This window comes from Thunnus maccoyii, chromosome 21 (assembly GCF_910596095.1).
Source record: "Thunnus maccoyii chromosome 21, fThuMac1.1, whole genome shotgun sequence".
NCBI classification, from domain to species: Eukaryota; Metazoa; Chordata; class Actinopteri; order Scombriformes; family Scombridae; genus Thunnus; species Thunnus maccoyii.
The window spans coordinates 6,636,374-6,661,478 of record NC_056553.1 but is presented as its reverse complement, the minus strand read 5'-3'; the positions used below and the strand labels follow the sequence as shown (position 1 = coordinate 6,661,478).

Here is a 25,105-nt window from a genome sequence, read left to right as displayed (position 1 = left end):
ATGGCCGCTAGATACTGGCTCCAAAACATCTCTGGCTCCAATAGATTCCCATTCAAAAAGATTCAATTTCTCTCTAGAAATACTAATTTCAATGAGTCATTTTGGTCTCAATCTCTAAATATAGGCCCTCTAATAAGTGTGCTAGTGGTCATTTTGGAAATTATTGCTCTGTTAATAAGATTTGAAGACTTATAGTAGCTTTGATGTCTGTCATGTGACCGTTGATTGACAGCTGTGATTGACAGTTGCCTCACCTGCTGTTCTTCCTGGCTCCGAGACTCACACTGAGTCAGACAATTGTCACAACATTTCAGTAAGTTGAATGTTACTTGATAATGATACATGCCCTGTTAGTACAATTTAGCTAAAGTAGCTAACATTTGCCCAAGTACGCACCACTTGGGGATCCCAGTAAGCTGGCATTCGCTTCAGTCCAAGGTAGCGGAGAGTGTTACCAGAGCGTGAAAGGCAACACCCTGCACTCCTTCTTAGGAAGGTCCCGGCTCCAAATGGAAAAAATGCTACAACTTTGGGCTTGACACCAGCTCCAATGCACACCGATGGGTGACGTCACACCTTGCTACGTCCATCTATATATATATATAGTCTCCAAGCTGATCAATAAGTTTATCTTATGAAAAAGCATTTTACCACTCGGCATCGTTCCTTCTCCTACTTGAGTGCCTAAAGTTTGCTTCCACATACCAAACACTTCTCTAAGAGCCAGGGAGTTGAATGTTTGAGCACACTGCTGCTTTGTTGACTCTTTACATTTAGTTGGCCTGTTGTTGCATTCATCATTTTTATCATTTGAGCACAATCTATTCTATGGGGTTCATTTAAAATCTCTTCATATGCTGTGAGGTAGGAATACAGTCGAATGCACACAAGTTTCTGTGAACAGACTGGAGTTTAATTAAATCCAGTGGCTTCACACGGCACCTGCTGATTTCACACTAAAATCTGCACACAAACATTATAAGCTATGCAATCAATAAGGCTGTAATGGAGGTTCCCATTCACTACCATGAATAGGAATACCAAGCAGGCAAACTATTGTGAGTCAGTAGTTGTGCCGAATGAAGCATAAACACAACACAACAAAAGTGCAGCTCTTCAATGTGACCTCAAGTTGAGCTTTGACACAAATGTTTTGATTTAGAAATAATTTACTTAATATTTAAAGTTGCAATACATGACGTTCAGCCACTAGATGTCACACTATAGCACCAGCATCTCAGACCAAAACAAACGTGTCATTTACTTAATAAAGTTAGGATGAAATTCAGATCAAACTGTCTAGGAAGTACTGATCAAATAGTGCATTTCCTGTTTTCTTTTAGTGTACTGTTCAGCTGTAATTTGAGAAACTTTGTGACGCAGCTTCCATCTTAGAAACAGATGTGAAGGACACAGAAGGACTCATGCACTAACATGCACGCTCACATGCACTAACATGCACGCGTGGGCATGCGGCTACCAAAACAAACAAACAGAGAAGCACAGACAACAACACACACAGAAGGAGCGTGACTTCACTGCTCAGGTCGCCATTACTCCACTATATCCTTACGTAGCAGATAGTTGTTTGCTGACATCCAGTGAGGCTCAATGTCATTTATCATTTATTGCACCTTTAACATTTAGTTTGTATCTCTCTGTCTGAGCCCCTGTGGGAAAAAAACTGGTGGTGAAATTAATTAATGTAAAACTAAGACCTCCCTCTGAGACCATCTATAAGGCTCAAGTGTAGAGGTGAACCTAAGTCCTTACCTGTCACCATGGGTCAGCACTATCCGCATACTGACAACTGGACTTCCAGGCTAACTGATGGTCCCGAGATAGATTATGTCAACAGGGTGATTTAAAGGGGAGAAAGATGTTCTGTAACCAGGACGATAGAGGTCTGAGATCCCTGACACAGTCAAGGTCAAGGTCTGACTATCAACAGTCAGGTATTCTATTAACGTGTCCTTGAGCAAGAGAGTGAAAGCTATCTATCTATCTATCTATCTATCTATCTATCTATCTATCTATCTATCTATCTATCTATCTATACTGCATATATTGTATATATTACAATAACACAAACAGCATGTTTTTGATAAAAACTCACCTGCATTTTATAATAATGGTTATTATGATCTTACTGTGTTTTGATATTTATATTCAAAATGTTCTGATTGGTACAATCAAATGTATTTTCAAAAAGTATAGTATGACTCGGATCATTTTAGAAAAATACCATTTTAACAGTTAAAAGAGCAGCTTTTAAAGTTTTTTAAATGTATTTTTATTGTAATTTTGTATTGTATGTATTATTGAGTTGTATTTTGTAAAAAAGCACATTTGGATCTTATAAATGCAGTTGTATATGACACTGGTTCATGCTATAGTATGTACTATAGTATGTCCTAAAACAAACATTAATAAATAATTGATCATAATTGTAATTAATTAAATATGAAATACACAAATTAAGACACATTTCCAGCTCACAGGACATAACTGAGAGATGACGCATATTGGCATAAGTGAAAAAAAAACAAAAACCCCCACACTTCACATCCAGCTACCTTTACAGATTACACTGAAGGTGGTACAGTTAATCAATTCACACTTCACACAGAATAATGAAAGGCAGCAATGCAGTTTTGATGCAAATTGTAGGGGTGATGCAGTTTGTGTGGTGTTTGCTCCTTTAAATACACCAATTACTGTATAATAGGCTGCTGGTGTTAAAAGTCCTTTCTTTAAAAGGCATGACTAAACCCACTTTTATTAAATCTAACAACAGACCCTTATACCTAAACAACAGATTAGACTGTTTAGCAGTGAATTTTGAAAACTCCCATATGAACATTTTGATGATCTGGTAACCCCATTGACAGGAGGAGAACACACCAGTCCAGCAGTAGTTTTTTTTCACATTCTGACAGCTCTAATTATTCAGTGAAGCTTAGGGAAATACACCCATCCATCTACCTTTACTGCATACATAAGACATTTTGCAGTGGTGCTACAACATCAAGCCTAATGAAACAACCAGTGCTGTCATTTTTTTCTAGTGAGGACGGTCTAAAATCTAGAGCATTAATATATGTTGCTATTGTTTGTTTGGAGGATTGTCTACATCATTCATTTTCTATGATATTCTATGTTGAATTACAGTGTTAGACTTATGATCATTTGTTAATGTGTTGGACATTTTCTTTGTATCGATAGATATGTCATAAATTGAAGAACAAACATAACCAATGATGCTTTCATACAGCGCAGGGGAGGTGTTGGGAGTCACTGACTGGTTTGATGAATATGATCATGTGCTACGGCCTTCACAGTCACCACATCCCAACACAAATGGACACCTATGAGAGATTCTGAGAGACTGAATTGTTAAACAATGCATTATCAAAAACATCAAATAATAGAATATCTTTTTGAGACATTCATGTCCGTTGACTTTTAAACCGCTTTGATGGAACAACTTCTGTCTAAAACATATTTTTGTCATTTCAACGCGTAAACAAAGTAATCAGCTATCTCTAATTGTTGAATCCTCTCAACACTGCAAAACCCTTTACAAAGTGAGTGACAGCAACTTTGCCACAGCTCATCACCACCCTGTCCATCTAATTGTCACACCTCAGTGGAAGCATGCCCCTGGAACACTCATTTATTATGCTATAATTGAAGCTAAACAAACTCACTTCCTCGTGTTGAGATAATGATTGTAATTGTCACAAATAATTTGTCACTTCTAATTGTCGGAGTCAGTTGATAGATGCGACTCTGTGTTGGCGTTTGTCTACTTTGAGGAGAGTGGGACACATTTATTTGATCAGAAAAAAAAAGCTTTTAATATGAAAATGACAGTTGAGACACTTTACAGAAACATACAGTATCAGTGGAAACATGATGACAAGCTTTTGTTGTTTTCAATAAACACATCTGCACAGTCTAGTATTATGTTTTTCCTCATGAAGCATGATTATGGTGTACCTTGCAGTCCCTACTGCTGTTTCTGCACTGGAGTGGGCGAGCAATGTTGACAGACTCTTTCTACAAACCCCATGTAGTCAAGCTGTCAGAAGGGGGATGCGCTTGCGCAATTGCTGCGCTCTCTCTCACACTCACACACACACTCACACACACACAAACATACGGCTCCGTCAGTCTGCGCAGGTTATGTTCAAAATCAACGTGGAACTGCTTGTATACAAAGGGATTCATGTCCTTAAATACAGTAAGTGGATTTTAATCAACCAGTTTTACCAGTTGATTTGATGGAAGAAAAAAAAAAAGTTCTCAGCGGATTTACATTTGACTTAGTGACAATCAGCAGCACTTTCTGGAACAACAAACAGGAGATCTCGTTAAAACCTCTGGACTACATCTAGGGAAACATTTAGTCAATTAAATGCATCTCTGAATACCAAACAAGCTCTTTCCCAAAAGCCGATAACGAGGAGCGACAGCGAGGACGATCCGGCGCACCAGGTAAAGCAAACACTCATCAGCAGCTCGCCTGTGCAACCTATTTGACTCCAACTTTGAGCCCGTCAGAAAGAAAAAAAAAAGCTTTATCACTTTATGTCTTTTTACAGAAGTTTTCACCATGAACCAAACCGCAGGAGCCACGAACGCGTACCGCAGATGCTCCAAGGGAGGAAAGGTAATAAAGAGTTATTCGGGGGTTGAAGTTGTGATTTGGAAACAGTGTCGCCTGAGCACGGTGCAGCACTGGAGGCAGCATGGCTGAAATGTTGGATGTGTGAAAGATTTGTAGAGCTGTTTTTTTTTTTTTTTTTTTTTTAAGCATTTTTAGTTATTGTGTGTCTGTGAGCGGTTGTAAAATCTTTTAATTGGCTGGAATAATCAGCTTAATTAAAGTGAGGCTTTGGGGCTAGAATTAGTTTTGTCCACACTGCTAAGAAATAATTCATTTTTGCAAGATTTTTTTTTTTTTTTCTTCAAGCAACTGAGAAATGATGCAGGACAAGTGGGTTGATGCTCACTTGCAGTTTTTCCCTCCCCACCCCTGATATAATTTCCTGCTCTAACCACTTCATCAGTGACTTGATTGTCATCTGCTGCTCTCAGCTTCAACATGATGACACTGTGCCACACCAAGCCTGTGACCCACATTACGAGGCTGCTGCTGCTGCTGCTGTGTGGATGTAGTGTAGTCAAAAGGGAAGAGAGGAGAGGAGAAGAGGGGAGGGGGGGCTTGAGGATGAGAGTGGGAGAGTGGAGGTGGAGAGAGAGAGAGGATGAAAGCGAGGCTGGGGGGGGGGGGAGCTGGAGAAGGAAAAGGGGACTGCATGATAGTCTTTCCAGTGAAACTATAGAGGGTGGGGGGGGGCTGCTCTCATTCCCAACACATCTGGATCTGTCAACATGAACAATCATTTGAGATGAAGTATGCAAGCTTATTTATCACCAGCAGCTATGGAACATGGAATATCCACAGCAGATTTCCCAGCGTTTGCAAATATTGATTTTTTTTTTTTCAGCTGCAAATATTTCAAATTGATGTGTATTGATTGATGAAGCGCTTGTTCTCTCATAGAGGTGTTTGGAATGATCCTGTAAATGAGCTCTGATGGGTGTGAATGGGAATTAACACACTCTGTTGTACTGTGTTTGTTTACACTCTTAGTTTAACCGACACTGACAGCTTCTGTTTTTCTTCTTTTGTAGTGTTAATCTGTGCTTGTGTGAGTGTTAATCGAGGTAATGTCGCTGCCCATACTTTAGTATTTATGCTGTCCTTTCACTCACTGCTTGGTCTAATTTGGGGTTGTTTCATCTATACTTACGCATCAACTTTGAGAGAGAAAATAGATTCTGACTAAACACCTCTACAGACACTTTTGTCTCCAGACGGCAGTGTGTCCGTTTCATTATCCGTCCCGTAGCCGCTTTTAGCCAATCGTCTGCAATTTCAAACTGTTTGGGTTTGTGTTTGTGCCCATTTAAAGCTCAGCGCGGGGCAGGATTTCTCTTTGATGAGTCTGTCTCTCGCTCTCTCGGCGGACTTTCTATTTCCAGTCATGTTGACAGTCGGCCACAGAGACGTTTCAGCGTGGATTAATGACACTCTGATTAGGTCTGCATGTGTTCTCCAGGCCTCCCTACAGAATAAGCCCCACATGGTCATGGTCATCAGCTTGTGACAAGCTCTGACAGGTTTATAAACACCTGAAATGAGAAGAGAGCAAGTGCGCTGTGTTTTGAGATTATTTTTAGGATCCTTGAGAATTCCATCTAATCCAATTTCTGTAGTTTTCATTTCCTGTTTTTAAAAGGAAAAATCTACCCTAAAACATTTAATTGAAGCTGTTGGCCATGTATCCTGCGCTCACGTTGTGTTGTATTCTTGTCATTCCCTCATCAGCTGACTGACTAAATGGAGACAATGGAAGGAACGCTGCAGTGAGATATTTCAAGTGCAGCTTTAAGGGGCTTTGATAGCAAAAAAAAAAAATCTGCTCTTATCTGAAATACCAACAGTATTTTTTTGTCCTTATCACAGATCAACAGCTTTTCACAAAGCTCAGGGAGAATCACAGAGGCAGACAGACCAGTTTCTCTATTGACAGTAGTCTCTATTGACCATCATGCAGTGCAGCAGCGTCTGTGAGCTCCTCCTGTACCTCAGCTGCTCCTTCCAGTAGCTTTTTTAGTAAGTTGCACTGTTCCGTTTGTACTCACTTTTCACATTTATCGCTCTCATCTACCTGCACTCGTATAGCACACAGGAACTCCCTTCTCATGGGATTGTCCAAAGCCCTTCTGGGAAATGTAGGAAGTCATTAGAAGTAGTGGAGACGAGTGAGGCTGGGTACATAAAAAGAAAGAAGCTTAATCTCAAACTAATTCTTCAAAAATAACAAATTGATGATATTTAAGAATATCTAAGGGTGGAGTTTCTCTTAAGTCTGTGATGCATTCAGCTGTTGACTTTTCCTTTTTATGCATAAATCCCTTAGAAAGACAACATTTTGCCTGTGATGGTCAATTAATATTCAGAGCTTCTATTTTGGATTATTCTGATTACATAGAAGTTTATAAAAAGCATTTATGGTAGTTCATAGTCATATTTAGAAAGAAAGAAGAAATCAAGGAAACTTCTATGTAAATTAATCTGCATATCATACTTCAATGATGCACAGTTACTTCTTATTTTGATCTTTTGGCACTGACACTTTTCGGGAAATCTGACTGAGGAGGATGAATCTTTATAACTCTTTTACCATGATGAAAATAGTGTCTGGACATGGCTCACCCACTAGAGGGCAGTGTGGTACTGTAATACACCTATATGTAAAGGAGTCTTACTGTGATTTAGTAGAATATATTTTAAAAAGTGTATCATTTGGAAACAGTTCATTATTTTATTTTCTAAAATCTTGCTTGATTGGCTTGGAAAAATATCAGTCTAATAAAATCAGTGTTTTCCAGCCAAGAGCCGTTTGACTCCATGATTTATTTTGCACTGTTGTTCCACTGCCTTAATCCTTTACTGTCTCTTCTTTGGCTGAGCTTGATCAACCATTTATAACACTTTTTAGTAATAATATGCAATAGTTACATATTGGTTCTGTAAAGATTTGCGCTCTAGTTCTGTAACATTGAATATATTTTGGATTTTCTCAGTTTATAGGATTCATAGTGCTTTGAGATCAATTCAGGGCTTAACTCCCCCCCCCCCCCCCCTCTCTCTCTCTCTACAGTTCCTGCTGCTCTTTTCTTTTTGTCTTGTCTCGGTCACAGCAGGCTAGTTTGATTATCTTGGCCCTTGACAGCCCCGCAGTCCTGCGTGTGCACACCACACTAAATCCCAATTAGCTTGCCCAGTTTCAGAGCCATTTGGAACTTTGCTAATCTCTGCATCTGCAAAGCCCAGAAAATCCCCAAATTCTTCTGATTACAGTTCCATAATGAGAATATGAATGTTTAATTTGTGTGACTCAGTTGAGACACGGGGGGAAAAAAAACTAAACTAAATTGATGGTCCCATGCGATGAATATGTATTAACTGCTGCTGCCCAAATATAAATTGATCACTTCACAGAATCTGTGACTTGAAAGTATTGGGAGTTTTGTCCTGTCAAATAATTGGAAATACCCTGAAGTATATTTGTACATCTCATTATTTTGTGTGTGTGTGTGTGTGTGTTAACAAAAACCCATTTGTTTTTGCAATCATGGAGCTCACATCAGAATACAAATAACCAAGTCATCCAGTTATTGCAGAGAGCAAATGTGCTAAACGGGTATTTCAAGGAGCACAGGAGCTAAGCTGAAAGGTATTTGGATTGAGGGTAGACTTCTTAATTACTGTGGCTTTGTTGGCCAACAGCGGGGCAAACACCAGTAGAAATGTGCCAAGTATTGATCCTTGCTCTCATTACACTGTGGACCCATTGTAATGCACGTTTATCACCCCAACTCCCTCACTGGAGTCTATGGAAATGATCATTGATTTTTTTTTTCTCTTCTTTTTTTTGCACTCTTGGTAAAATGGCAGGAGAACGCCTGTCTCAATCATCTTTGCACTTTGAATTTCTGTACTCGAGGCCCTCTCCCACTCTTTTTTTTTTTTTTTTCTCATCCTGATGACTCTCGAAAACGGGGCCACGCCATTGGTCAATCTCAGTTTATCCCTGCTATACAGTAGTGGCTTTGCAAGGCTGCATCTTTGCTTTTGAAGTCGCTCTTTCATGCTGGTTCTCAACACATAAAAGCTGCTGTCGAGCACCGGTGTGATCAAGACTGTCTTAACTCTGTCTGGAAAAAAACAACAACACACCTTGTGCCTTTCTCTGTATTTGTTTGGGAACTTCAGCTGCTTGTTTAGAGCGTACACAATGAAATTACATTTGGAGCCACATCAGAAAGCTCTACCCGTGTGAAATGAATAATGCAATAAGAAGATGGAATACATTTTCTCAGTTTTAGCACCAGTAGGTGAAGTGTTTTTTTTTTCCATAGACCATACAGTCTATGGGTTTTCCTACAGTAAAATGTGTTACAGATTGCTCTTTCTGCTGTAGTGGCATTTCTGTTTGTAATAGCCTACTGGTGTGTGTGCACTTATTCATCAGATGCTGCAGCCGTGCTCCCCTTCCTGAGCTCCTTCTACACCCCTGAAGAAACTGTAGCTTTATAACTGTGTGTCAGCACAGGGAAAAAACATGCAAACACAATATGATGCTTACACGCATGCATATCTGAGCCAAGTCGAGCACTGTGTTGGTGTCACTCGGCTGCAGCGACTCGGCTGTGGCTCTGTGCTTCCTGGGGATGATTGACACCGCAGGGAGTGTAATTGCATGAGTCACCGAGACCTTCTTGGCCCTTTTGAGTGAGCGGTTGGCTCGGCAAAATGCTTGGGTCATGACAGCCCATCTGGTGGCATATGACAAGCAAGTCAACAAGCCCCAACGAGACAAATGGCGCCACAACAGTAAACAGACGCCCGTGGTTGGGAGATAGACACTTGAGCCATATCTAAAATCACAAGCATATCCACTATGTGCCCCCAGAGGCCTCAGTACCCATCAAACTAGACTGCACTCACTGCATCCAAAGTATGGTGGTGTCTGAGCCTGCTGCAATAGCTTGAAAACACTTTCATTTCCTTTGTGTACATCTGTCACGGTCATGTAATGCAAATGAGTCTCTTTTAACAGAGGAGTCTCAGTAGGATGTTGCAATGTGCTGACATGCAGGAGTTGAGGGGCTGCAGGTCAAGTTTAAGTTTGCCCTCTGCTGGATGAAAGAGTTCATGATCTTCAGTGTGAGAGTCCCACGTCTTACTCAGCAAAGTGAGCTGGTGCATAATGAGGCAAATGAAATGGTGAAACCATTAAATTAATAGTCTGTTAATGGTGTGACTTAAAAGAAGTGGTTTGCAGAGGCTGTTTTTTTTTTTTTTTTTTAGAAAGATTGCAAAAATAAAATGACTGTAGCAGGAAAGATAACTGTTTATAGGCTTCAAAGTGTTTCATAAAGTGACAGTCTAGCATCATTCTGCTGTCTAAGAGACACACAGCGAGACTCCCCATCTCATCATGTAAGACAGCAGGACCTCAGTTACTCTAAATAAACAATCATTTTATTCATGCTGTCCCTGTGTTGTTCTTCCTTGTACTTGAAAGGGAATATAAAAATAAAAAGAACAAAGATCCTTCGTGTTGGTGTGTTTGATTCTGCTGTTTAACTTATGTATGTACTCGAGATCCTGATGAAAAAGAAAAGGCCATTTTCTGCTTTCTCCAGTGGCGCTGTTTATCCTTATATATCCTAAACCCACGCACCAGTGCTCAGGGCTAACTTATGTGTTCAGTGGCCTTGGTCAGATATCCAGAGAGATGTATACAAATAGCTGTATCTCTTCATGGGTTTATTCTGCCTTTGTTCTCATGCTGAAGTTACCAATATTCTTTTGTTTTATAATAGACTCGCACATTGTAAAAGGTTTTACTATACTGCCAACATAATTCATCTTAAGTCTTTATTGAGTCTTAAAACCTAGTGATGTAAATTGTATCATTTAATGTTATGTATCTAGAATGACCTGCTTCATATCGGAGCTTTGTGAATATTTTCTGTTATCAGTGATACCAACATTGGAAAAGAATGAAAATTTCCACCAGTGACTTGATTTTTCATTTGCATTTTTGCATGGTGACAGACTTCTAAGACAATTAATTCCACAGTCTGTCACATTTTCAACACGTCAACATGTTAGTCTATAGATATTCAATGAGTATGAGCGCTAATAGTTTTATTCCAGGATACTCGTTCTTTCAGCCATTCAATCTTGATTGATTTGTCTGTGTGCATCATAAGCAGATATTGAATCAAACTGGATCATTTTGCAGGGGACAGCAGGTTTTCTTTCCAAAATGTTTTTAGTATTTTGAGATGTTATTCTTCCACTCTGTCAAGACTCTGTCCAGTCCAGAGTTTGCCTCTGTCACCACTAAGCTCAAGACTCTGCACCTGAAACATACAGATGGCTGACAAATTCAAGAAAAACTAAGCTTTGGTGCTTCTCATCATAGATTCTCCAAGTCTCTGGAACTCTACTACTACTCCTCTAAATATATTCTTTCATTTGGTGTTTTAGGGCGCTGTCTAACACATCCCACCAAAGTGTCCCAATGGTCTTCAGCTGGGTTAAGATTTGGTGACTGCAAAAACCATAGCAAACCATTTAGTAGTTCCCTGTATGGAAGCATCTGCTTATGTTATGTTTCTCCACTAATTTTTTCAGGTTTTTCCTTTAAAGGGGACATATTATGCTTTTTTGTTGATGTATGATGTTGGATGCTAATGTTAAACATGGTCAAAGGTCCAAAACTCGAGGTGAACATATGTAAAAAGTCTTCCTAAAAGGGCTTCAGTCTGCTCTGAACGCTCTGTTTGCAAAGTTACCTCTACTTCCTCCTCGTGATGATGTCAGATCGTTCCCGCATGCCCACAAACGGCTGTCCGTTAGTCTTTGTAGCTAAAGGTTGTGCACGTTGTCCACTTGCATATTTCGGATCAAGTTCAGGCTCAAACACATATGGATGTATTTGAAAAGTTTCCATTTTGTGTAAAGAACAAGAAGTGAAATTCTACTACTACCTGTTTTTTTTTCTTAAAATTGTAAATCATGCAAATATATTCCACTAGAGCCCCAGAATAAAAATAAAGACCTGGAAATGCGCATGATACTTTAATTTATCATCTGTCTGTCTTATAGGAATTCAAACCTAAAACTACCTCCTAAAAAATCCAATATATTTGCTGTCTTGCTTGGGGACTACGCTGTTCTATTACTAAATATATGATATTTACAACAGTTTCTTTTTAAAATTTTTTTATTTATATTCCTTAAGAAACATTCATTGGGGTGATTGTAGGTTATACTTTGTGTTTTTTTACAACAAAAATAAGTCGTAAAAAAGTAAGACATTCTAGGGTGGCAATCAGTATTGTAACTAAGTACATGTATATGTCACAGAAAGGGTGGCAGATATATCTTTATTGCAATGCCAATATGGGTCTGGAATGTATCACATTAATGGAAACTGATACCAGGATATGTTTGTATTTACTGTTATTGTGATTATTTCCACCTTACAGTACCATAGCTACTATATATGTGCTTGTAGATATACATTTATCATCTGAAATAACTGGTTAGAGAATAATGTAAATTCTTTGTGTGGGTGGATTCTCCTTTTATAACCTTCAGATTTGGCAGTCGAATCATAGCACTTCTGCCCATCGTCCCTGCGGGATCCATAATCTAGCCTGTAACTTATTAAACACATGCACAATGAGCCTTTCCAGACCACAATGACTGAAGTGAAATGTGTGGGCTGGCATTTTAAAGCTACAGACGGATACTTCAGTAAATACATTCGTCTAGATAGTTGATCAAGGACTTCCTCTGAAACAAAATGCCTTTCATGCTGCTTGTGTGCTTTTGCAAACATTAGCCAGCCTAGTATTATAGAAGAAAAAAATCCATATAGCCAATTTATCCTCCATGGCATTTCAAGATGAGTCTGTTATTTAATATTGTTATTAGCTGATTTATTGTTATTGATCATAGGAAATTTGGCCCATAAATCATACAAGCATGCGGGCAGTGACTTTTACAGGCTTCTGATGTTGTTTTAGTCAGGGCAGAGGAAATGGATTCATTTGATTTATTTCTAATACAACTACTTTTCCACTTCTCTTTGATTTAAAGTTGTTATGAGGGCACTGAGTGTCCTCTTTAAGAACTGCAAGGACTCGTTACAAAGCTGCAAAAACTTTTTTCACATAGACCTGTTATATGGAACCTTTTTTTGGTGATGCCATAATTCCTCCTCTTCTTCATTATAGTCCTAAGGGTGTTTCAGGGAATATCTAGTTTCTTTTTTTTTTTATATCCTTTTATATCCCTCTCCTAAGCTGAGCCTTTAGGCAGTAAGCTTTTCAAGACCTTATGTTAGCTCCTGGTTGCCCATGCGTGTCTCTGCACACTGACATACACTGAGCAACAAAGAAACCTTTGGGTCAAACCCTTTAATTAGAATCACTTCACTTGATTTCAGGTGAAAGCATATTAGCTTCGTACATGCTCTGAATGTGATCTGTTAAACCCCCTGCACACTTGCAACGCTCCAATTTCCAAGGGTGTTGCACAATCAAGCAATTTAAGTTTCCCAGTATTAATACAAAGGAGCAGCCTTTTGTTTGTGTCTTGATCTCGTTCTTTTCTAGAATTAAATGACTCTCCATTTTTATGCGAGCGTGTATTTTTAAAATTTGAAACATTTTGAAATGGTTGAGATATATTTTTGGTCCTTTTGTAAAATACACTTTGAATGTGTCTCATGATGTTGTGCCACTATATGGGTTTGAACTGTAATTTTTTGTAGTGCAGGGAATTCCATTACCACCTTTAGATGTGGGTTTAAACCCTGCTGTATTCGCTGCACATAGTCATTTGAACCAAGGCAGTCATTTACCCCTATTTGGCCTGATTGCTTGGCAGCCTGTTGGCTTGGCCATGACTTTACGTATTGTTTTCCGAGCTCTGTCCTTGTCTCACTGCACTTCCAGTGTGCAGCCTTTATTGAAATGTATAGCATGGCCCTGCCATGGCCCATTTTCATATAACTGGTGGAGGCAATTTTATTGACTTATTGCAAAAAGCTGGTGCATAACCGATCACACAAGCTTCATCTGTCCCTGTGTCCCTGGCAGTTAAAAAGAGATGATTTGTCGTGTTAACTCGCATTGCCCTAAAACAAGATGCTGTTCCCCTTGACAATGAACACTCGCCGCCTGAACATAAACAACAGTTTTATTGTGCTCCAGTCTGTGAGCCTCCAAATCAATGCTTTGTAAATCATCCTCGGGAGGCATGCAAACACAGATCCATTCTGTGTAGCCAAAACATCTATGGACACACTGGTACATTAATACAGATGGATGAAGAGCAAAGGGCCACTGCCATGTACTGTCAGCCAATAATAATGAGTTGTTTTTGTGGCAAAATGGCAGGGAATCAGAGAGATGAGAGGATCAGTAAAGCCATCAACCGTCTTTTCAACTCAATCCAAACCTTGAGCCATCATTAAAGTTAAACAAAAGCATAATACTTTCTGATATTTCACTACTGCTGAACCTCACCTTGCTGCCTGTTTGTATTAGTTTCACTTAATGGGTTTTGTGCCTCCAGAGAGTATGCGATCTAAAATGAGCAGCAAGCTGTAGACAACAGAAAGTGGGACAGATATGCAGGTGCAATGTTGGGGAAAAAGCCTACTCAGCCCTGTCCTTTAGGCTAACCCAATTTGGGTGTGTAGATATGAACCTGCAGTACATGCAGTGTGTTGCATGATATTCCTCATAAAGCTGATGGTCCAGGGATCATTAACTCTTCTCTTAATGATAAAGATAAATATATCTCTTAATGGGTGCAGTGTGGTGCCAGAACTGTGGAGTTTAAAGTTATATTCCTTAAGATTTCCACCATATGAAAACCCATTTTTGTTCATAAGTATGGCTGGTATGTTATTTTACACAATAGTCATTCAGTGTAATTTGAATTCTGCAGCTGCCTTTCTGCAAGTTACACCTTATTACCTGGTTTCACAGGAAACTAAGCACTGGAGTACTGGAGGTGATGCAGACCTCCATTATTAAAACACATTATTGCTACAAGCGGGACTGCAATCTTAAGGATTACAAATTAGTGCACTTTAAGGTACTTCTACATTGGTTTCAGTCTCAAGCCATGGTAGTTTCTGCTTATATGAATGTCTGACCATGCTGATGCTTGTGTCAAGGAAACTTGTCCAATTTGTGCCCTGCCACATTTTCTTTGGTCTGTAATGTGCCTTCACTTTTATTCCTTTTAACGATAGATCCAGTTTTACACTTTTATTTACCAGACATTTTCCAATTTATCTGTAATGTACACAGAGGCAGTGTGTGAAATGTGACACTAATTTGCATGCTGACAACGATTTCTAGTGAGATTACACCCAGCTGATTGATGGCCGCACTGTTGCCCCAGAAACCACCTTGGGCGATGTGATATGACTCTCCCGTTATCAGACACTAAAGCATATTCCTGTAGTTAATCTTCCCAAATGGGCGTTCACAGAAGATATCCAGCATCCACAGGCCTTGACTGGTAATGAAAGACAGCCTTTTCCAGCAGCACGTCTGAATGCAGCTCTTTTCACAGCAGTAAAAATTATAAAGAGGACGACAGGAAGGAAGCTTTACTGGCATGTTTCATTATTCACTGATGTACCATAGAAAAAACCTTGTAAGATCCAGGTATGGCTGTATATGATGGAGGAAATTAGTGTTGCTGTTTAAGTGAATTAAATCCATTGATAAATCATAGTGTCAGGCAGGAATGCTGCAGATTTAATCTGGTGCAAAGGCATCATGAGAGGACAGAATGACTACAGACAAAGGTATTGTTTGACAATGACAATGATTTTATTCTATAACAACCTCTCAAGGAGGTAAATGGATACATAAAAAAGTTACATATGACAGAATAAAAACAACATACTCGTTAGGGGTTTGCCCACGTACGAATACATTATTCGGCAAAGCACAAATAGTGTTTTTTTTTTTTTTTTTTTTTTTTTTTTTTTACGAATATTTGTTTCATACAAATATTTTAAAAATTATTTGTTTTAAGGAAGAAAAAAAAGTCAAATATCAGTGCGCAGGTTGGTTACATCACTATCTCAGTCTCTCTCCTCTGCTTCGCTGTCATGTCTATCAACAGGTCTTAACAAGGGGAGTCACATCCACCTGCTACATGATGCACATTTCCTAATATAGACATCACTCCCGGAGTTGGGGGTGTTCCCCAGAGATAAAGCTGAGCTACTGACACACAAAGTACTGCCACTGGAGACTCCATAACCTGTTGTTCCTCTTCTCCTTTCCACAAAGTTACGTTGTAAAAAATAGGCAGTATATGAAAAGTGCAAAGCAAGAATCGCCTTTGAAGTTCTTCCCTACACGTTGCACAGTGTGCTGTCTCTGTGTTATGGGTGTATAAATAGGTAGAGGTCTGTCTGCAATGAGGCGATGAGTAAAGTTTCATTTTCAGCTCAGTCGTCTGTGATCTGGGAGACTCGTGTTCGGTCCCCAGTGTAGGGACCTCCTTCATAAGGTAGTTTATTCATGAACACTTATTGTAACACTTTTTTTAAATTTTCTAAAATTAAAAGCATAATAAAAACAAAAACAGGATTTTTAAGCCTCTTTCCACTTTTATTCAAATACAAATACTGCCTCAACAAATACAGATAAAAATACAAATACTAGGCCCTCTGCACATCCCTAGTTCTCGTGTATATTTTCTTTTTGTGACTCATTTAAGGCTCTTTGCTGTTTCAACATGACACTGCCCCCCTGTGCACAAAGCTGGGTCAATTAAAAAAAAAAAGAAAACAAAAGAGGTTTCTTGACCTTGACTGGCCTGCACAGAGCCCTGACCTCACCCCTATCTGACACCTTTTGGATGAATTGGCACAAATCCCTGCAGCCAGGTTCCAAAATGTTGTGGAAAGCCTCACCAGACAAATGGAGGCTGGTGGTGTATTTGTGTCCTCAACAGCAATGAGGACAAACAAGAATATATTGACACTCATCTCCTTGATCAGCTGTCAAACATACGTAAATACAGTCTTGGCACCTAATCACGCATATGTCGAAGACAAAATCCATCTTCGGCATGGATTTTGGTTGCATCCTTCTGCTTCAGATCAGTGAATCCACCATGTCTGAAGGCATGAAAGGAAAAGAAAAGTAGAGGTGCTGTGAAAATCTGCGGGCTATATGATTCCCTGATGGATAAACATGAGCCACCCAGGCATGTGCAGGGTACAGCCAACTCCACAGTGCCATCAGTCAACCTTAATGGTTGTTAGCATTACAGAGAAACCAGGTTTAATCGTTTTACAGTCTGTTGACAGTGGAGTTGGACATATATGTAAATGTTGATGAAGCTGAGATTCTAACAGGCCAACAGGGACTGTGTTTACTCTCTGTGAGAAGTGTGTCTTTTTTCCACGTTTCCACTCAGCGTGTGTAATGTACCTGAAGGGAGATAGTGAACAGGAACTGCTGAGAAACCATGAATATGAATCATTTGCTGATTCTGTTGATCCATACTGTAATGTATCATCGTCTTCATTAAGAAGGCACCTATTGACTGCAGTCACATGACCAGTTTTCAGTGAACATTTCTTACTTGTCAACATGATACAAGGTTTTAATAACCAGTAACCCTCTCAAAGCAAAGTTCACATGTGTCAAAACAACAACTACTGTTTCTGCTAGAAATGTTTTATTGCTAAGAAGATTCTTCTGGGAAAGGTCCCACCAGACCTCCTTAAAAAAAACAAACACATTTTGTTTCATGGACAAGATTTCAGTTGAATCATTGGACAGAGAGTAAAAAAATGGCTGAAAAATAGAGAAGCAAGCCTCTACTAATATATATATATATATATATTAAAAAAATTTGGAATAATTTATGCATGCATTTATTGATTTTCTTTTCCCGTACTTTCACTATACACTCACTACACACATCCTTTTGAACTGCTGGAGTGCGAGGTTGTGAAGCTGAAGCCAGCTGCTGTGCTGTGGGAACTCATCATCCATCCCTGAGCGGAGCAGAGCAGGTTAAAGTGATGAATCTGATCCAAGTTCCTGACAAACGCCTGCTGTTCAAGGCAACTGTTCCATTAATATTCAGATGTGCTTACTGGCTCTGTCACGGGGTGGAGGGAAGCAAAAGTCCCCTTAAGTTGGAAAATAATTACAGTAACTTTTTCCATCTTGTACTGCCAACCACTACTAAGAGGGAATTATGTCTACAGTTTACAATTTAGTGTATATCATATTTTATTAGGATGTGTTCAAGTCAGACAGAGTTTACAGAACTGCAGGATTCTGAATTTAAGCCATCGTAGTGCTTTTCACCAAAAAAGGGATCCAATAAGTATCGACCAAGGTTTCAGTATCTGCTTAAAAGCTCAAATAAAAAAGTAAAAACTGTTTTTTTTTTAAGGTAAAAACAGTGAAAAATTGTGGCATTTTTCAAACCAAACCCCACGTTAGTTCACGGTCTTTCTAGCTCTGTATGTGGCAGTGATACCGCTAATAGACCTCCTGCATCGAGGCTGCAAGATTAATGTACGCTTTACATGCCATGTGTGCCATTTTTTTCCCCTGCTCCTGAATTCATTAGAGATGGTAATGATCTGTCGTCTTGACAGTCCGGGGTGGGGAAGGTCAGCACAAACCTCTTATCTAGATTATGGAGCTCCCCACCAGCGGAGAAGTGTGCTGAGCGTTTTTTTTGAGAGAAATTCACAGAAAGATGTTTGAGATGCAAATCAGCTGATAGCATACATACTGAGATCGTCGCTTCCCGCTGCTCAGTAATGGTCACATTTTCAAATGCAGCTGTTTCTGGTTTGCTTATCGTTTATTACTCTTAACCTGTAGCTGAAACCTTGAGCCGCAATTGAACAAAAAAAAAACACATTTAGCACTTTTTACAATTAATCTGGGATAAGAAACTAGAGCACCTGTTCTTACTATTTTCTTGAAATGATAGAATTTACTTAAACACAATCCAGTTATATCAGGAAAGGATTTAGTGGCATGCTTTCCTAGATTCAGTTCAGCCTGGCGGTGATGTTGCTTACAGTAATTTTATTCCTATTTGAAACGAGTCCAGTACCTCTCAGGCTGTCATTAAAACAGCAAAACACAACAGTGACAGAGGTGTTGAGGATATCATGGTATCAAGTAATTAAGTTGATAATGAAACCATCGATTTGTCCTCCGAAGGTCTCGGTTGAGTTTATTGTGCTGGATGATTGCCATCACAAGAATGAAGCTTGTTCTCTGGACTCACTCCACTGGGGATCCGGGCCAATCAATCCTGGATTTGGGTGAGTTTTAATCACTTTTGTCTGAAAGGCTCACCGGCTCGTCAGAGAGTCTTGGCTTGGAAGACGCCCAGTAGTCCTAGAGACACCGAGACAAATCCTTACAAACATGCAGAGTTGTACTGTAGACACACAGCACACACTATGGGATAAAGAGATGGCATGTATACGGTGTCTTACTTATCCAGTCTAGTGTTCGTGCTTAAAACAAGACTTATTTCCAGGACATAATTTAGAAGATAATATCAATAATATTGAGCTAATTTACCGCAAGTGTTGGATTTTCTCTTCATGCAGAAAGTTGCCAGTAGCAGCTTGGTGACCTCTTAATGGCTAAATTAACTGGATGGACTAATAAATGTATCAAGGTCCTATCTAACAACACAACTCAACATATATGGATATGTTGAGTTGTGGTGCTCCAAACAATTTCAGTTTACTTTTATTTAGTCATTTGACGATGCTAATGTTCACATCAGTCATATACAAGTAAAACAGCAACACATTCTTTCATACATCATTCTGACTGTATTATGTACACAGTATATAAATAAATATAAGCTGAGCTCTTCTTGGCTGCCTTAGTTTCTGTCCTGTCTGGTTACCTGTTGTCCTGACAGCATTCTTTCAGCAAATACAAAGCCTGGTCACTGACTTACTTATATACTAAAAGCGGGGTAATATTTCAGATTCATCGCTCAAATAAGCCTTATTTATCCAATATGAGTTCACAAAACAAAACATTATTGTGCGTTAATCTGAGAAGCTAGCAGCTAATGCTAATGTTATCTCTTTTGTGTTCATTGTCTGGCTAGAAAGGAATAAATACTTCCCCTTTTGACTCTTGTCAGTCATCTCGTTGTGCGTAGTGTTCGTGTCTGCAGCTTCATTTCTGCTTTACATTTATATAAGACTAGAAAGAGTTATGTGCTTTGTCCTGTTAACTGTTAAATGTGTCCAGACTTATTGTATGTGCAGGTACACAATTAGGAAAACACAAAAAATAATGCAGCTTACCAGGAAGAAGAACAGTGGGATTTACAGATTCTTATTGTGGGTATTAATTTATTTGTGCACGCACTTGTTTGCAGTTTTTGTTAAAGAAATAATGCAACATTTTGAGAGTTAGGCCCGTTGCTTCTCTGGACACCACAAATATGTACATGGCTGAAAACCTCCAAAACCAATTACGTGGAGTTGGCACACAGGCAATGCTCAATACCAATCTAATGTCTGTACGGCAGCGGCCAGTTAGCTTAGCGGTGTCTTGAGACGCCGGGAAGTTAGTGCTCCTGGCCAAGAAATAGTGCAGCACATAAACTCCTGTAAAAACACAACATGCTTTTTTTACACTTCGATTTTTGTACGGAATAAACAGATTAGTGAGCTCTAGAGATGGATAGACTTTATTGTCCCCAAAGATATTTGTTTTCACACAGCGTGAATTAGGTTGTGCTGGTACTGTAGCAGTAACAGTCCCCCCCGCCCCACCCCCCCTGTTTCCAGTCTTTCTGCTAAGCTAACCGTGTCCGCAGCAGTTCACTTATTCCAGCCTTTTATTGTGGTTTTATATATTGGAGTCGGGCAGCAGCCGTCCACACTCCAGCAGATTTTCACTCCCCAGCAGAGCTCCCATGCAGCTCCATAGCTTTGGCTGCTGTCTGCTCTGTGACACTTAACTGCCTTTTTTTTTTCTTCCAGAGCTTTGAAGCACTTAACCATCCCTGGCCAGCCATTTTCTCTCTGAGTCTTACCATCAGGCAGCTGCTGTCTGCTTCTGCCTGGCCAACATTGTTGTTACAGATGTCCTTGGCCGCCACACCTGTACATGATGAATTTCAACTTGGCCCGTTTTGTCTGGTAGGGGAATAAACAACATGGTGAATCCAATATTGCGTGTAGTACAGGCCAGCTTGTGGGGTCGAGAGGAGTTTATACGCCATGTTTGATACATGAACCCTGATTAAATGTGGCGCTATTAGCAAAGCCTAAAGCTATCATTTACGGGAGTTACGTACCATGAGTTTAAATTATGTGTGTCCTTTAAGCATGCTTTTGACAGTACAACTCGGAGTGTTTATGAAGAGAATCGGAGAAAAAATGCCGACACTGTAAAGAAGCAGTGCAGCCAGCTACCTTTCTTTGCAACTCCTATGTTCTCCCTCTGTCAGCAGTCCAACTGGAGTCTAGGGAGCCCAATGCCCCCATTAGGTTGTTTTGACAGCCTTATCCATGGTAATTAATACCAGAGACTTTTAAATGAGATTTATGTGAGACATGCTGTTTGCACTTCCCAGTTGGGCTAACCTGCTCTCTGTGCTGTGAGTTTAGGACACTCTGGTTGCCTGGATGCATCATCAGTGTACAGTTTTTTTTTTTAATCGCTTTGAGTCTAAATTCAGAAGGTACACTTTCCGAGTGATATTGATTTATGAAGCTTGTGAGAGAGAGAGAGAGGGAGCTAAGGGAGCTTCCATTCCCAAAGTTGGTAAGTAATTCAAAGAACTCGGTGTATTTCAGCTAAAAATTTACTTACACTTCTGGATGTACAAAATATTAGGAACACCTGATGATGTAGAGCTGCAGGCCCTTTTGCACAATCCACCTCTCAATGGTCTAAATGCATGAACATCTGCAAAATATTTCCTTCTGTCTACAGTCCCTTGAAAACGCCCATCCACTTTGCAAATTTGCAACAACTACAAGCTTTTTTCCCCCTTCTTTCCTTCTTGATTAGAAGGTTTAATTCACTTATGCCACTCTTCTAAAAAAAAAAAAAAGACAGTAGGACAGACACTGCAAGCTGTAGACTGGAGCAGTTTGATCATCTCAGGGTGATATTTTAGTGCTATAAATCCCTTTTGAATATAATCAGAAGTAAAGCTGACAGTGAAAAGTTTTTTTTGGAGAGTTGGCTGTAGACACTGAGTTACTAAAAGGACAAAAATTTGCACTCAGTAATGTGACAAGTATTCAGGAAGCTCACCACAGATCCTCACTTGCTCTCGGGATATAATTCTCCTCCAACATGACCTTTTAAGGTTTTATATTTATTACGAATTCAAATCCACCATTCATGATGTAATTTACATTCTTGGGGGGGGGGGGAAACCCTCCATATCTGAGGTTATCTTTGATCAATCCATTGCATGATCGGATTTTTCCATGACTATGTTAAATGTGCAGCTGATTACAGCTGAACTGGCGTCAGTTATTCTGCATGTTATCCAGCCACACCGTCAGTTTACGCGCTGTCCATCACAGTTCAAATGATTACTTGCAGCAGCTTGGACAACACGCACCGACTCTCAATTACCCACTGACGAACGTAGGAAAAAGGGAGATATTCTGTCACTTTTTCTTTTTTTTTTTTAACAGAAATAAAAACATCTACTGCGCACCAGGAAAAAGCCTTCATCTGGGGTGTTCAAACTCATCTCCCTCCTCGCTTCACGTATCGTTTTATTCTGTTGGATTTGCTGTTTTGTATGCAAGGAGGGAGAGCCCGTCCGATACACATTTTCAACACCACATCGAGGAGAGCCCCCGTTGTTTTCCCTTTTTTTTTTTTTTTAATCAATCCGTTAGGTTGTAAGCCCACCCACTTATGAACTGGCTCACTACCCAAGGGTCTGGCTGGGAGCTGACAGAAGCTGTCCAAAAGTCTACAAATTGAACCTTTCCAGAGCAGATCTGAGCCGCGGAGCGAGAGAAAAAATGAAGGAAAAGAGTCTGATTGAGACAGCAAAAATGCAAGGCAACGTTTTGGTAAGCTGGCTTTTGATTTGCTCATATTGCATGACGCCGATTAAATGATTTTGTTCCTTATTAAAAAAAATCTTTAGGAAGTATCCCGTTTCCGTTATCAACTTGCGCTTTGACGCACGTCAGGAGCTTTTGGAAATAAGCGTATTTACCTTTTGGATTCTGCATCTGTAACGTTAATTATCTGCAACCCGGTGAGGGGATTTCTGATAGTTCACGCCCTTTTTGATTTCACGTGTCCTTCCCTCTTTGCAAGTGCAGCCGATCTAAAAGACTCAGGAAGGATGTGAATCAAAGGAGTTGGAAAGTTTTGTCCTGTTTTTATGGGGCCGATTATAATGTCTGCTGAGTTTTGGCTTTGTCTCCTTTTACCTCGTGAAGCTTCTGAGGGCAGAGGTAACCTTTTGCCCAAGGAGGGTCCCATTAATATTTTACTGCATCTCAACCTGTGAGGTGCAGGATATATTACCCTGTCCGTCCTTCTGCTGGGAGCTGCAGGCAGCTATATGGATGTATGTATGAGGGGAGTTAATACCAAATGTCCTTTGGGACCCTTTCAGATATTGAAGGCCAGAATCATGACTCTTTCAGATTCTTTAAATTTTTGATTTAGGGAATATTATAGTTTATTATGCATTTCCACTTTTATTTCATGCCTTAAGACCTTCCGCTGATGTTACCCTAACATGGACGTCTCACTGATTTTCTGATCAGCCCAACTTTGTTCCTGGGCAATTTAGTTTGATGTTAATTTTCGATTTTCCCCATGATTGCTTTATTTATAGCTGAATAAGCCATGCTCTGCACACACTCAAGGCCATTTTGGAAGATATGGGACACAGCTGTGTGGAGTCAGGCTTTTCTAAAAGACAGTCTTTTCCTCCCCATGGCCTTATTTTGTGCGGAGATGTGCAGAGTTTGTTTATCTCTTTTATCCCTGCATAATGAAAAGTAAAGACGGATGTTTATCGTGAGGATTTTGTTCAATTTCCATATAAGAAAGGGGCTTGTGCTAAGTGAGATATAAAACGAATACTTTCGTTTTCGTTGGCAATTGTGCTGCACTTCTGTTTTGCAAAGTTTTGAATATGGCGGAGAATCTGAAGCCTGAAGCAGGAAGTGAAACCAAATCTGAAGATTCATCAGAAAGGCAGAGAAATTGTGGTGCTGGTAGATTCAGGCTCTTGAAAGTTACCACTCTTTCATTTTAATCCTCAGAATGTACCAGGAGCTCAATTATAGTTTAGTAATTTTCTTATATAATGTTTTTCTCACAGTTGAGGGTGAGCGTGATGGCGTGTTGGCCTGCAGTAGCTAACACGCCTCATTCCTAAAAGAATAGTTTGACATTTTAGAAAACTTCCTGCCGACAGTTATGAGATGATCGATACCGCTCTTATATCTGTCTGTTAAATATTAAACTACAGCCAGCAGTAGATTAGCTGAGCTTAGCACAAAGACTGGAGGCACAGAGGAAACAGCTAGCCAACCTCTGCCCAAAGGTAAGAAAATCCACCTACTAGCACCTCTGAAGCTCACTAATTAGCAAAAATGTTTGTTTAATCTGTGCAAATTGTAGTTTTACAGGAGAATATGTGCAGGAGCCTTTCTTCTTCTTTGATTTATTGTTTGTTCTTTTGACTGGAATGATTTATTTTGATTTAATTACAAGATGGTGCCATAATGTGTAAAGCAAATACAGGTAACAATACAGGTGATGGCTTGATGAAACGATGTAAATATCCTATAGGATGCCTTGTGAGATGTTTGAAAATGTATAAAAAGTGGTTTTCAACCCGTTGTTCCTGATGAAGGCGTAAGCTGAAACGTTGGACTTTGATTCAGCACAATGCTGTTTGAATAAAGAAGAAGTTGATGAAATGAGCGAGTCTGTGTGCGCTCCTCCTCCTTCGAGCGTTTAAGAGTTCCCAAGGTTACCAGCACCAGCATACATTTGATAGGGTTGCTTCTTCAAACAGGACTATTTCCTGACTAGCTCCTCTGCAGCTGAAAACAAAATTTTCCGAGATGGAACAACAACACAGCAGAAATACAGTGAGCCTGCAGTGATAATGCACCTGCTGAAAATAATTGCTTTATCTCTGAAAAGGGTCTGCCTCTCAGACTCTTGACATTTGTTGTTCCATTTTGACCTCCTCAGTGTGCTCTTCAACCTGTCAGTTCAGTTTACTGACTAAATTCTGCAGGAAGACATGTCAGAAGTACACGTATTTAGCCCAGAGCCTAAGCCCAAGCCTTTCTGTAGCACTCTAATAGCTTGTGTTGCCCCTGGATAAAACGATTCACACACATCTTTCATTTTCTGACTT

General features: G+C 39.7%; 1 protein-coding gene and 1 long non-coding RNA gene across 6 annotated transcripts in view; one reads left to right on the top strand and one right to left on the bottom strand.

Moving 5' to 3' along the window:
* Window positions 1-4,121: 4,121 nt before the first annotated feature.
* LOC121888433 (dipeptidyl aminopeptidase-like protein 6) overlaps window positions 4,122-25,105 on the top strand; it is a 198,614-nt gene continuing 177,630 nt past the window's right edge. Inside the window, exons 1-3 of one of the 5 annotated variants that reach the window (XM_042399931.1) lie at window positions 4,122-4,246; window positions 4,459-4,500; window positions 4,608-4,675. In XM_042399931.1, the coding sequence (XP_042255865.1) occupies window positions 4,189-4,246; window positions 4,459-4,500; window positions 4,608-4,675 (168 nt within the window). In that variant the 5' untranslated portion in view covers window positions 4,122-4,188. Of the gene's footprint in view, window positions 4,247-4,332; window positions 4,501-4,607; window positions 4,676-22,287; window positions 22,779-25,105 lie in introns of those variants that run through there. The other 4 variants (XM_042399932.1, XM_042399933.1, XM_042399930.1 and 1 more) reach the window with 4 other exon arrangements.
* On the bottom strand, window positions 18,910-23,204 carry LOC121888437. The gene is made up of 3 exons (XR_006093240.1): window positions 22,928-23,204; window positions 20,765-20,867; window positions 18,910-19,089 (listed from the first exon to the last, which is right to left on the bottom strand). It is a non-coding gene; the product is annotated as an uncharacterized LOC121888437 (long non-coding RNA).